Consider the following 12,746-nt stretch of genomic DNA (forward strand, 5'->3'; position numbering starts at 1 on the left):
TCTTTTTTCAACTTTGCGATCAATAGTTTATTTTGAATGTGAGGTTGGATTACAGAATCTCATGCCTCCTGTGTATATTTAAACGAGAGTTTGACGAAAGCAATGCACAGACACCTGATTCACCCACAGGAAGTAATAACCAAGACCTACCAAATGTACCAGGTGAGTTCTTACATTTCCTTGTAATGCTTTTTAAGTGGATTATATATTATCTCCTCTTATATGACTTCTTGATTCGTTTGTGAAGGAAATTAATGGAGAAGGTGATCAACCTTCCTTCCAGTATTCTACCAAGACATTTTTTGAAGTGTGATACACATAGGTGTCATAATTTGCTATTCTCCATGTGAATATGTGACTTAAATGCTTTTGAGGATAGCAGGAAAGAAGATTTTAAAAGATTCCTTGGGCTGAGTTTTTAAAAAAAAAAAAACAAACAAACAAACAAGGAGGTAGAAGGAGAAGAGGAGGGAAACCTAGTTTGGCCATGGGTTGAATTCTCTGATTTCGCTTATAATGGAATGTTTGGATTTAGTGAGGGGCTATCTAAACAGGTTAGGAATTCTGCTTGAGTCTGGGCAAGGTTATTGTGAATAAGACAGTAGAAAATCATAGAATGCTTGTCTTTTCTGCTTATTCCATCTGAAAGTGAAGTTATTCATCTACAAAATCAAGAGCCTTCTTGGTTGTGGTCTTCTGACTTTGGAAACTTCTCCCACAGGAGAGAATTGTGTTCTACCAATATTGCGCTCTTTGCAGCGATAGATTAAAAGTTTTTTATTTGTTCTGCCATTTTAAATTTAAATTTGTATTTTTAGTTGGTTGAATTAGGTTTTATGCCTCTCAGTTTTATTTAGTGTATTAATGTTTAATTTTATGCTGTGTGCTTTGTGTTGAATCTTTGATTTCAATGCATCCTACTTGGAAATTCTCTAATGCAGTCTATATCCAATACAGGGAGAGGCGGGATACAAATAAATAATAATAATGATAATAATAATAATAATTGTTGTTGTTGTTATTATTATTATTATATGTTAATTAATCAGTCAATCAGTAGAAACTGAGAAGGGTGTTTGACAAATGAAAGCTAAACTAACATAGGAGATGTAGGGATTTGGAGAGCCAGAATTTCTTGAACTAGATCCCTACTAGGCTATTTGTTGAGAACATAAACAGTGAGGGTTGATAACCTTGAGCCTGGGATGGGAATCATGTTTCCCTCCTGATGTTGCTTCACTATAAGTTCCAGCAGCCATAGTTGATATAGCCAGTGTCGAAGAATCTGAAGTCCAATAGTATCTACAGGGCCACATAATCTCTCCCCTTCCTTTAGTAGTGGTCCTGGCCAGATGGCCTCCTAAAGATATAAAATTGGTCCTTTCAGAATTTCTTTCTGACAGAAGAAATATTTTTAAGGCAAAAACAATCTCTTCCTCAAAATACAGATTCTGTGATTTGTACGTATCCTTAAAAACGAAAAAACAAACCAACAGCATGTTGCCTGGGAAGCCTTGGTGAACTGTGGGATGATAAATAAATAATAAATATATACAGTGGTGCTATCATTTCCCAATGTCTCCTTCATTTCTTTTAAATTTATCTCTTAGACAATTGCCAATAAAAAGTATGAAGACTGATTAAATTTGCATCGTCAGCTTATTTGATATTATGCATTTGGATGATGAACCAAGCTATTCATTTTCTTAAGGAGTTGGTTATTTCCATTCGCTTGCCTTATAGCTACAGATTCGTATGATTTACTTATTCTAGTCTCCAGAAAGGAAATAAATTGTAGAATTTGGTTTTTTTTAAATTACTCATTGATTTAACCTGTTTTTTTCAACCTAGTGTAGATCATCAAATAAGGAGAGGTGGAATATAAATAAATTTATTATTATTATTATTATTATTATTATTATTATTATTATTATTATTATTATATTTCTTTTGTGTTGCAGGAGCACTTGACTTTGAACACATTGAAGAACAAGCAGAAGGGATATTTGGAGGCAGGAAAGTAATCTATGGCAATTTGTATTAATCTGTTCTGCACTATTTGTAAAATAGGTGCTTGAGAGTTTTTCAGGGGAGAAATTTATTAGCATTAAGCACTAATGTACATATTTGCTTCAACCAATTTGCTAATCCAAGTAGCATGGAATTGTTACAGTCGACCATCCTCTTAAGTGGGTTTTAAAATGAGGGAGATGGGAGGAGGTGAAAGGTTTTGTTCTTTGTACAAGAATATCTTTATCCTATAGTTTTTGTACAGTATATTGATTAGAAATGTGAGTGACTATGGTCAATAGCAATCAAATTAGGGCCAGTTCTACTACCAGGCATCAGATTTTGGGTGTTATGGAAGGATGGCAAAATGTTATTTGATTATTCTATTTTCTTTAACTACCATAATGGGAAAATGTGTTTGTGATATTTTTGTGTCCCATATAATGCTTGTATTCGGTGGGCCCTGAGGGTTGGTGGCTTATCTATTTATCTATTTAAATATTTGTATCTCACCCTTTACTGTAGGATTGCAGGGCAGTATACAAGTAAAAATAGTATAAACAGCTTACCAGTAAAATAATTTCAAATTTGAAATCAATAATCAAATAATTTAAAGAGGCTAAAAATTATTAACAGATGGTTAAAAAACAAAAGATGTTCAAAAGATGGTCTGTTTGCTAGTTTTGGCCTTTGTGTGCTCTTAATATCTTTTAGGGCCTACTTTGAATCAAACTTCAGAAATTTCTGAACTAAGAAGTCCTAAACTATTCATTGGGGAAAGGAAAAGGAATAAAAAGTTAAGGATGTACTAGTTCATAAATTTCTGGAGTTTGATTATCTGCAGCCTTGAGAAGAAAGCCTTAAGAATACACAAAGACCCAAATGAGTTTCTACCAATAACCAGTCCATGTTTTAACATCTTCAGACATACAGTATGTGGTTTTTTCTTGTAAGTTCCCCTGGAAACTCACTAGTTTGTGCTCCTTCTAAAATGTATTAAACAATTAAACATGTTAAAACACTTCAGAAAGTTAAAACAATTAAAACCATATACATGTACACATATTGTTCTGTTTAAGGCAGCAAAATGTCTTGGACCAGCTTGCTTCCCAAATCTTAAAACAAAAAAATGATGTACTTCTTCATTAAGAAGAGTATGAGGCAAAATAATGCATTTCAAAAATGGTTGAGGATATGGAGAAAGGTTCACTCTGTAATGCTATAGAGTTTTGATAATGCTTTGTAAGATTTAATTGTGTTTTAACTTTTTTATTATCATGTTTTTAGTTTTTTTTCTTGTTTTAGCATTTGTATACCAGTTTGGAGAACTGGAAGAAGGGCAGGATATACATAAAATAAGACATAAAGGACATTTTTGAAAAGTGTGTGAAGTTTGCAGAGTCAAAGTGATACCTTGAGGATAGAAGTGGGACAGTGGCTCTGACAAAGGACTACTGTGCTCTATTTTGCTCTGTTTCATTTAAAGTGGTCAGATAAAAATACCGTGCCTGCATATTTGCTGAAAGGGTGTGTGAATACCTTGCTTTACATTTCTTTCAAGCTATGCAGTGGTCTTGAAATAAAAGTGGATGGTACTGAGATAAGGAATGAATGACTATAACATATTCAGGACTATTACTTGAAGGATAGGGGAAACTGTTTCACTTAATATGAAATATTGTCATCCTCCTCATCCTTAAGAACAGCTGCCTTTATGATTATAGATTACATTTTAATTTGTAGAGCTCCCTCTTTTCTTTCCCAATACCAGATGAATTATACAATCAGAGAAGTTGTTTGGATGTTCTGAAACTTAGAGTGTATATTATTTATTTGATTGGACTTTTACTTTTTTTCCCAGTGAAGAGAATACTCCATTAGATTTGGATGATCATGGTGGGAGAACTTTCCTTAGAGTGTTGCTCCATTTAACAATGCATGACTATCCTCCATTGGTATCCGGGGCACTTCAGCTCCTCTTCAGACACTTTAGTCAGAGGCAAGAAGTCCTTCAGGCCTTTAAACAGGTAAATATAGCTGTGCAGCATTCTCCTCACCTTCATTCTGAATGCATGTAGTGCAAGTGTGTTATGCAACTAATGGATTGCAATTCATATAAGGTTCAACTACTTGTTACCAGCCAAGATGTTGACAATTACAAGCAGATAAAACAAGATTTGGATCAGCTGAGATCAATTGTGGAAAAATCAGAGCTTTGGGTGTACAAAGGCCAGGGACCTGATGAAGCGATGGATGTAACAACAGGAGAGAATGAGCACAAGAAAAAGGAGGTAAAAAGAAACTGGCTTTGCTGACTCTCTTGTATAAAAGATTGAAGTCCTTGATCAACAGCTTTGTAATGTCTCCATGTTGTAATTGAATCCCTTTCATTAAGTGATAATTTGTCTTATCTCAAGTTTAGTCTACATCTTATGACCAAAGACCCCAGGTCTTGTCTTCTTTTCCATCCATGATCCCGCAAAATCCCTTCCCCATCCTCTTTCAACAGCTTAACATGGGTAGTAGTGCTATTTCAGTGCTAAGAGCAATAAGGAAAAGGAAGGGAAGTTTCTGTAGTGATACTGAGTTTTTTGTTATCGGCTTTTCATGGCAAAAGTCATTCAGAAGTGATTTACTTGTGCAACATTTTAATTTAATCTTGCACCTCTGCATATGTCTGTCTGAAATAGAGAGATCCTACTAGAAGCCATAATGCCAGAAACATAGCTTCTTGCCTCACAGGAGCATGCAGTCACTACGGAAAGGTAGTGCCAAGTGGGAAAGCAATAGGAAAAGAAGAAGACCTCATTACAGGTATATAGATTCAAAGAAGCCACAGCCCCGAATTTACAAGACCCAGTTAGGACCATTGATGACAGAGTATCTTGGAGGTCTCTCGTTCATAGGTTCGCCATAAGTCAAAGCTGGCTTTACAGCAGTTAAAAAGAGCAGCTGAATTTCTGGGCAGCTGTTATATATCAATAGGGAAATACAGCTCGTCCTCCAGATCCACAGATTCGTTATCCATGGATTTCAAACATACTGTACATTGCTTTAAAATATTCTAAAAAGATATAAATTCCAAAAGGCAAACCTTGATATGAGGGACATTGTTTCACAATGCCATTGTATTTAATGGGACTTGAGCGTAAAAGGGTTTTGGTATCCATGGGGGGGGGGGGGGGAGTCCTGGAATGAAACCTTATCGGATATCAAGGGCCCACTGTAGAAACTTCTCAAAGGTTACTGTCATGATATTAACCCAAGGACACTTGTGCCTAGTGTTTCCTTCTCTGTCTCCCTTTTTCCCTTTTGCTTCTCTCTGTGTTGCTCAGCATCACCCAGATCATTGATGGGTAGGAAGCAGGAAGAAGTGCATGCTTTTTTTTAGCTCTAATTAAAATCTGATTGGGAAAAAGCTCAGTGATCATAATGCCTTGTATTTGAGGTATACAAGCCCTCAAGACTTAAATTATCAGAAATTTAGGCTACTTGTAAGCCTCTAGATTGTACAGTGGAGCCTCCTCATACACTGCCTTTTTATAGGCGGCTTTGAGCATAGGCGCTCAAAGCCGCTGGCGCGCGGGGCAGAAGGGGCAGAAGGGGCAGCGCGTCCCATTCAATTGAATGGGCACGTGCACCCGTTGCGCCACCGCGCCGCCACGCACGAGCCCCATTGGAAACAATGGGGCTCGAGCATAGGCAGATTTTTTTATACGCGGAGGGATCCAGAACGGATCCCCTGCGTATAATAAGGTTCCACTGTATATAAAATTTGTTCACCATTAAAATCTGAGTGTGTGATACCAGGATTTGTTCCAAGAACTTGTGATCTCTGGGTTGGCAGTTTTTTTTTTTCAGCTGCCTGTGCCAACTTGAAGGGAAATACAGTATTAACTTCATATCTTGACTGTGCATTGAACACCAGCAGGTAGTTATTCATGGAACAGAAGTATACAACCACACAGTAATGGAAGAAGCATGAAAAAGTGTTTTGTGTAACCACCATCATGCTGAGGCTTAGCTTAGTTGGCCCTAGCCCCCAGCCCTAACTGCCACAGCTGTTCTTTTGTATTTTCCAAAAGAACTTACCAATCAAGAGTGGCAGCAACAAGAAGTCATACAGCAGCATAGTGAGTGATAGACTTATGGAAAATATTGTGTCTTAGGGCTAATGGGTCTTTAGTTGTGGCCCAGGAAAATTGTAAGAGTTGTTTCTTATGGCTCCCAGAAAGTAGGATGCCGTTGCTTCATGGGGATGGAAATGAATGGGAAATAAGATGAAGCCCAGAAGATTCCACATGATCACTCACAAGTAAGGGGATTGTCACCTGGAAAGGGCTCAAGCTTAAATGAACTAACTTAGGTTTTATATTGACCAAACCCTAGGAATGCAAATGTTTTATCATTATTTCTAATGTATAAAGAATAACATTTAAGCATAAGTACTAGCAGCTTTTATATAACAACTTAAGTCTAATAATTATTTTGGGTTCTCTTGCCTTCTCTTGTCCCATCTTTTAACATGCCCGGTTTTTTTTCTTGTTCCCTCCTTGAATGTTTTGCTTTCCCCATATATAAGTTTGTTTGTCTTTGTACCAAAATGCTTTTAAAATGACTAGAATAATATATTTTAAAAATACTCCTTTTCTGAGAGAGATTTATTCATCTGCTTTTCACATTCCATTTTGGTTCCCTCCATCATGTTATTCTGACCGACCTCCTAAATCTAGTTCTCGATGATTCAACCACCTCTTTCAGAATTATCCTCAGTAGGCAAAGGTCAATATAACATGATAACAAATAACTGTATGTATGCTTGTCTGTGAAATCTGAATATTGCCTTGCTATTTACCTGTTAGCAATGGCACTAATCTACTAATAGCACTGATCATATTTATCACATTAAAAAACAAAGCTGAATTGGAGCTCGAGAGTAGCACCTTTCTTGTTGCTCTTCCCGCAGGAGAAATTCATAAAATTGATTCTGTTGTCAAACTAGCTTTTTTTCTGGCTAGAAAAAAAAATACTCGCTTTGACAACCATCTCTTGTGGGAACAGAACTGAAGTAACGTGACATCACACTGCAAGGCATGGAGAAAGCCACTACTCTCCAGCTCTATTTTGGCTTTGTTTTCTAGTGCGATAAGGCTCTAAGACTTTGATGTAGCTAGTATTTTTTTAAAAATGCTACATATATTGTTGTGCTTCAATAAGATAATGAACAATAAATAGGAATGATTATATTATTTATAAAATATTCACATTTTGTGAAGAAGGTATTCCGTACCTTTGTGGATTTTATGTTTAGGGATTCATTAAATATGGGAACTGCTAAAGGAAGTAAAAGTTGCAAGACTTGGCGTTTTAGAATGCTGGTGAGAAATACCTGATAAAAGTTTGTACTAATAACCTCCAGAATTTAGAGGGGAAATCTAATCAATTAATCTTGCTTATCCCTTAGGAAGGTCACAGCAAATCCCGGAAACCTGAAAGCACTAGTAGCTATAATTACAGGGTGGTAAAAGAGGTAAGATTCCTCCTTTCCCAGCTGCCCATTTTCTTTGCCCTGACTTCTTTTTTTCCTATGAGTTGAGGTCTGTTCTCTATCTGAAATGGAACATTCCCTACCTAATAGAAAATAATAAGGTGACATTTGAGTGTGCAGAGCTCTATGGGTATATAGGAGCCTCTGCATACAGAGGAGAGTTGTTGGTTTCAATATCTAGGGCAGGACCGATGGTTGAATTGGTGATATGTAAATTTGTTAAATAATACTAAAGATAATAACTCGATTTTAAACAGATTTTTCAGAATTCATATTGCAGTCTAGACCAGGGTGGGTAAAGTGCTGCCCCTTATCTATTTTTGTAGACCCCAGATCCCCCCCCCATCCTGCCCTTCCCAATTCTCTCTAAGGGCTGAGGGGGACAATTTTGCCATGTGACCTCTGGATTATTTCTTGCTTTTTGAAAAATATATCCTGGATCTAAAATATCTAGTACGGGGGATTTGGCAAAAATGCGCCCCATGCCCCCCCCCAAGGACATTTGCATTCTTTCAATTTTTGGCAGGGTGTGATAGCATACCAGTTGAGCTGTTTCAAGCTGTAGGGACTGAATCCATGAAAATTCTAAGCAAAATCTGCCAATGAATATGGGAAAAAAAATGGCCCATAGATTGAAAATTCAGTCTGTACTTATGCCCAAGAAAGGGGACATCAGGCATTGTAGTAACATTGCATGCATGCAAAGTGATGATCAAGATTCTATAACAAAATCTTACCATATATGAAACAACAAATGCCAGATGTCCAAATTGAGCTCAGAAAAGAAAGAGGCACAAGGGACTGTGTTGCAAGCATGCACTGGATAATGGAGTGTACCAAATAACTTCAGAAGAACATCAACCTCGGCTTTATAGATTATATCAAAGCCTTTGTGTAGATCCAGAAAAAAACAACAGGTGTAAAATAAATGGATGTGCCACTACATTTGTTTGTCCTGATATGTAACCTACACACAGAACAAAAGGCCACTATAAGCACATAGTATTGGGAAACATAATGGTTTCTAGTTGGCAATGAGCTCAAACAAGGCTGTATTTTATCTCCCTATCTATTTATATCCATACAGAAAGCAGGATTAGACTTGGAGGAAAGAAGTGTGAAAACTGAAGGAAGGAACATCAATAATTTAAGATATGCAGATGATACCATATTACTAGCAGACAGTATCAAATACTGGAGCAATTATTAATGAAAGTCAAGGAAGAATGTGCACAAACAGGAGTATATCTGGGCATTAAGAAAATAAACATAATGGCCACAGGAGACTTATTGTATATACTCATGTATAAGTCTAGAAATTTTAGTCAAAAATTGACCCAAAGAACCTGAGTCGACTTATCCATGAGTTAGTGTAAGTACTGTACTTTAACTCTAATGAAAAAAGGAACCATCCTCTGGTGAAAGCAAGAGCGTAATCTGTCCTGGAAGCACTGACTTCCCTTTGTTCTCTCATCCATTCAGTCTTCAGTGTGAACACATACAGTTATGCCTGCTGGAAATTTGTAAGTTCTTTGACACTGAAGTTTATCACATGGGCCCTGAAACAGGCTCATTGCATTCCAAAATGGCACGGAACGAGATGGGGCTAGGAATGCATCTTACTGCACAAGGTAATGCCGCTGCTGCCACCTGGCATTCCAATCGCGTACTACATCCATTCCAGAGGGCGCAATATCTGAGAAACCTTTGGAACAGTTCTCAGAAATCGCGCCCTCTAGAACAGATGTAGGATGCGATTGGAACACCTGGCGGCAGTGGCGGCATTCCCTTGTGCAGTAAGATGCGTTCCTAGCCCCATCCTGTTCTGTGTGCGTCCGTGCGCACCCCCGTTTTGGAATGCAATGGGCCCGTTTCAGGACCTGTGCAATAAACTTCATTGTTTTCCTTTGATTTAGATCCTTTGTATATGGCCCTGATTTTTACCCTTAACTTATCCACGGGTCATATCAAAATCCATAATTTTGGCCCCAAACTTTATACATGTTGACTTATACTTATGGTTGAATATATGGAATAGATAACTTTAACATAGATAGTGGAGATACTGAAATAGTTAGAGATTTTCTGTACCTTGCCACAGTCATGTCAAAAAGGAGACTATTCAAAAACAATCAGAAGAGTCAGTCTTGGAAGGGCTGGTATGAAGGAAATAGATAAGATCCTCATGTGTTAATACAGTCAGCCCTCCTTATCCACATTTTTTTATCCATGGATTCAAGCATCCACAGCTTGAAAATGCTTAAAAATATATAAATGCCAGAAATCAAACCTTGATTTTGCCATATTTTCTATGCCACTGTATTGAATGGAACTTGAGCATCCACAGATTTTGTTATCCACAAGGGGTCCTGGAATCAAACCCCAGCAGATAACAAGGGCCCACTGTATGTATAATTAAATATCAGAATCAGCCAGACCATCATATTTCCACATTCTGTGCATGATTGTAAAAGTTGAACAGTGAAGAAAGCTGACAAGGAGTAAAGTAATTTGAAATGAGCTGGAAGAGAGTTCTGCATATACCATGGACTGCCAAAAAGTCAAATACAATATATGGCCCTAAGAACAAATCTTGACTGAGCTCCCCCTAGAATCCAAAATGACTAAACAGAAGCTCTCATACTTTGAACATAACATAGGACAACATGACTCATTACAAAAGATAACACTTGATGGTCCAGGTCAATACCAAGCAGTGGAGAATGACATCCTTCAAGATTTCCTGAGGGGCCAATGCAGATCACTAACAGTTAACAGTTTCTCACTCTGATCTAGATTGATGCTCCACCAATGATACCATTGATGTATTTTTTTATGATTTGTATAATAAAGAATATAGAAGTATTTATATAATATAGAAATATTTCAATAATAATAATAATAATAATAATAATAATAATAATAATAATAATATAATAAAGATACTAATATGCTCTTGAAACAGTTTACAAGCTTTCACACAATTTAAACAATTGTTTCTTTCCATTTTTAAGAAGAAAGCAAAAGAAGACAAAAAAAGACTTCAATGTGGTTTGCATATAGTTCTCACAGAAGAAGCAAGCCTTGAATTTATAGTTCTAGGGTTATAGTACCAGCAGACTGTAACTGAAAGAAAAAGAATCAGCAGCATGGAAATTGGATTTTCTGAGCTGTATAATTTAGATAAATTAACCAGCTTTGTTCTCTGCTCATTATGAGTATGATGAAGGTAATGAAGAGTCACTAGATCTTTCTTTATCCACTGGAACGTCTGTTGAATCCTTGTGAGATTCCTGGAGATTTCATTGTGCATCATCTTCACATGTATGTTTAGATCCTCAAGAGTAGAATCATCAAATCAGAGTTGGAAGCAACCACAAGGGCCACAATGAAAGCATACCCAACAGATGGTTATCCAGCCTCTGCTTAAAGACCTCCAAAGAATGAGTTCAAAACTCATTTTCCTTGAAAGTGAAAATTAATATACTTTGCACTATACCGATTTCTATTCTTTCATGGTGTGTCATAATTGCCGTGTCAGCTGCATACAACATAGTGTGTGCATTTTTGTATTTTTTGCTTTAAGTTCAGTCTCTTTGTTCATTCTCTTTATATTATTTCATTCTGTGATCTGTTGAGGGCAAGCATTTCCCTTGCAGCTTATCTGAAAAATCTTCATTATATTACCTGGTTCTAACGCAAGTGTGTCTTTACAGATTCTGCTTCGACTTAGCAAGCTTTGCGTCCAAGAAAGTGTCTTGGTCAGGAAAAGTCGGAAACAGCAGCAGAGGTTGCTACGAAACATGGGAGCTCACACGGTCGTTTTGGAGCTCTTACAAATCCCATATGAGAAAGTGAGGTTTGCATGCATTTATTACTTTGCAATATTTCAACAAAACATTAAATTAGCTTTAGCTTATTCTCAGACTTAGCTCTTACAAGTTCAAAGAAACTAGGGTTAATTTTTAATATCTTGAGGAATAATTTATTTGATATGAAGGAGCTTTATACATTAATTGCTAGACAATGGCTTCTTCATTGTAATGCTGAGCAAACTAAAAATCTTAGGGCTGTAGATTCTTTCTTTTCCACAAGGAGAGATATAATGACCAAAAGGTGTCTAGAGCAATGACTCTGAATTTGTGTAATACTGATTGTAATGCAGCCCAGAAATTTATACATCTTTTCTAATTATGCCAGTGCAAAACCAAATGGAGTGGCTATTACAGTGGTAAACATTAAATAAAATAAAAAATAATAAAATCTTTATTTTTATCCCGCCCTTCCAGAAAGATCAGGGCGGCTAACAAAAGTGCAACGAATGCACACAAATACAGTTAAAAACAATCAACAACAAACAACCATACAATAAAAATAAAAGCAGGAATAAAAGCCCCGTCGCCCGTCCTCATGGCCACGGAAGAGGAGGGGAGGCCCACAGGATCTTAATCGGGGAATGCCTGCTTAAATAGGAAGGTCTTAAGATCCTTCCTAAATTGGGCCAGGGTGGTAGATGAGCGGAGCTCAGTGGGCAGCGTGTTCCAAAGGGCTAAGTCACCTATCTCCTAAGTCACACTAATTGGCCAGGGAACCTGCTTTAAGGGCCTTTGGGAGGAACAATAACAGAATCCATTAATAAGGTGGTCTATGTTAATGTTTTCCAATGTGTGGAAATGCTGTTTCATAAATGGCTAAGAAATGTTTAGAAAATGTCTCTTTGGACTCAGAAATATTGTCATGAGGATGCACTATATCAGTTCATAATGTGATCATGTAAACATCAGAAAATCTTTTTAAAAACTGGATGTTTTAAGTACCATATATATCCCAATTTGCAACTTTTTTTTAAGTGACCAAAAATATTGGTACTTATGTAACTGTACTAAGCAAACAGATGTTTTCTTAATCCGATTTTAATCATTTCAACATTAGTTTATGCAGTTGCATTTGTATTCTAAACCCTTTGGGAGTTTTTTGTTGTTTGTAATTACAGGCTGAAGACACAAGGATGCAGGAGATCATGAAACTTGCGCATGAGTTCCTACAGAACTTCTGTGCTGGCAACCAGCAGAATCAAGCTTTGTTACATAAGCATATAAATCTATTTCTGAATCCTGGGGTAAGAAGTCATATAGCTGAATACCACATTTTTCTTTATTTTTTTGATTGGGATGCCTTGTATCATTTT

The 12,746-nt window shown here is 36.9% G+C and overlaps 2 protein-coding genes across 6 annotated transcripts in view; one reads left to right on the forward strand and one right to left on the reverse strand.

Annotated features, from left to right (window-relative positions):
- SUMF1 (sulfatase modifying factor 1) overlaps positions 1–12,746 on the reverse strand; it is an 891,645-nt gene that overhangs the window by 284,451 nt on the left and 594,448 nt on the right. The gene's annotated exons all lie outside the window — the stretch shown is intronic.
- Positions 1–12,746, forward strand: part of ITPR1 (inositol 1,4,5-trisphosphate receptor type 1) — a 276,298-nt gene that overhangs the window by 146,071 nt on the left and 117,481 nt on the right. For all 5 annotated transcript variants that reach the window (XM_042448619.1, XM_042448620.1, XM_042448622.1 and 2 more), the window contains 7 exons: positions 27–162; positions 1,962–2,016; positions 3,872–4,037; positions 4,131–4,301; positions 7,475–7,540; positions 11,275–11,412; positions 12,552–12,677. In XM_042448619.1, the coding sequence (XP_042304553.1) occupies positions 27–162; positions 1,962–2,016; positions 3,872–4,037; positions 4,131–4,301; positions 7,475–7,540; positions 11,275–11,412; positions 12,552–12,677 (858 nt within the window). The remainder of the gene's footprint in view (positions 1–26; positions 163–1,961; positions 2,017–3,871; positions 4,038–4,130; positions 4,302–7,474; positions 7,541–11,274; positions 11,413–12,551; positions 12,678–12,746) is intronic.

This window comes from Sceloporus undulatus, chromosome 2, assembly GCF_019175285.1.
Source record: "Sceloporus undulatus isolate JIND9_A2432 ecotype Alabama chromosome 2, SceUnd_v1.1, whole genome shotgun sequence".
NCBI lineage: Eukaryota > Metazoa > Chordata > Lepidosauria > Squamata > Phrynosomatidae > Sceloporus > Sceloporus undulatus.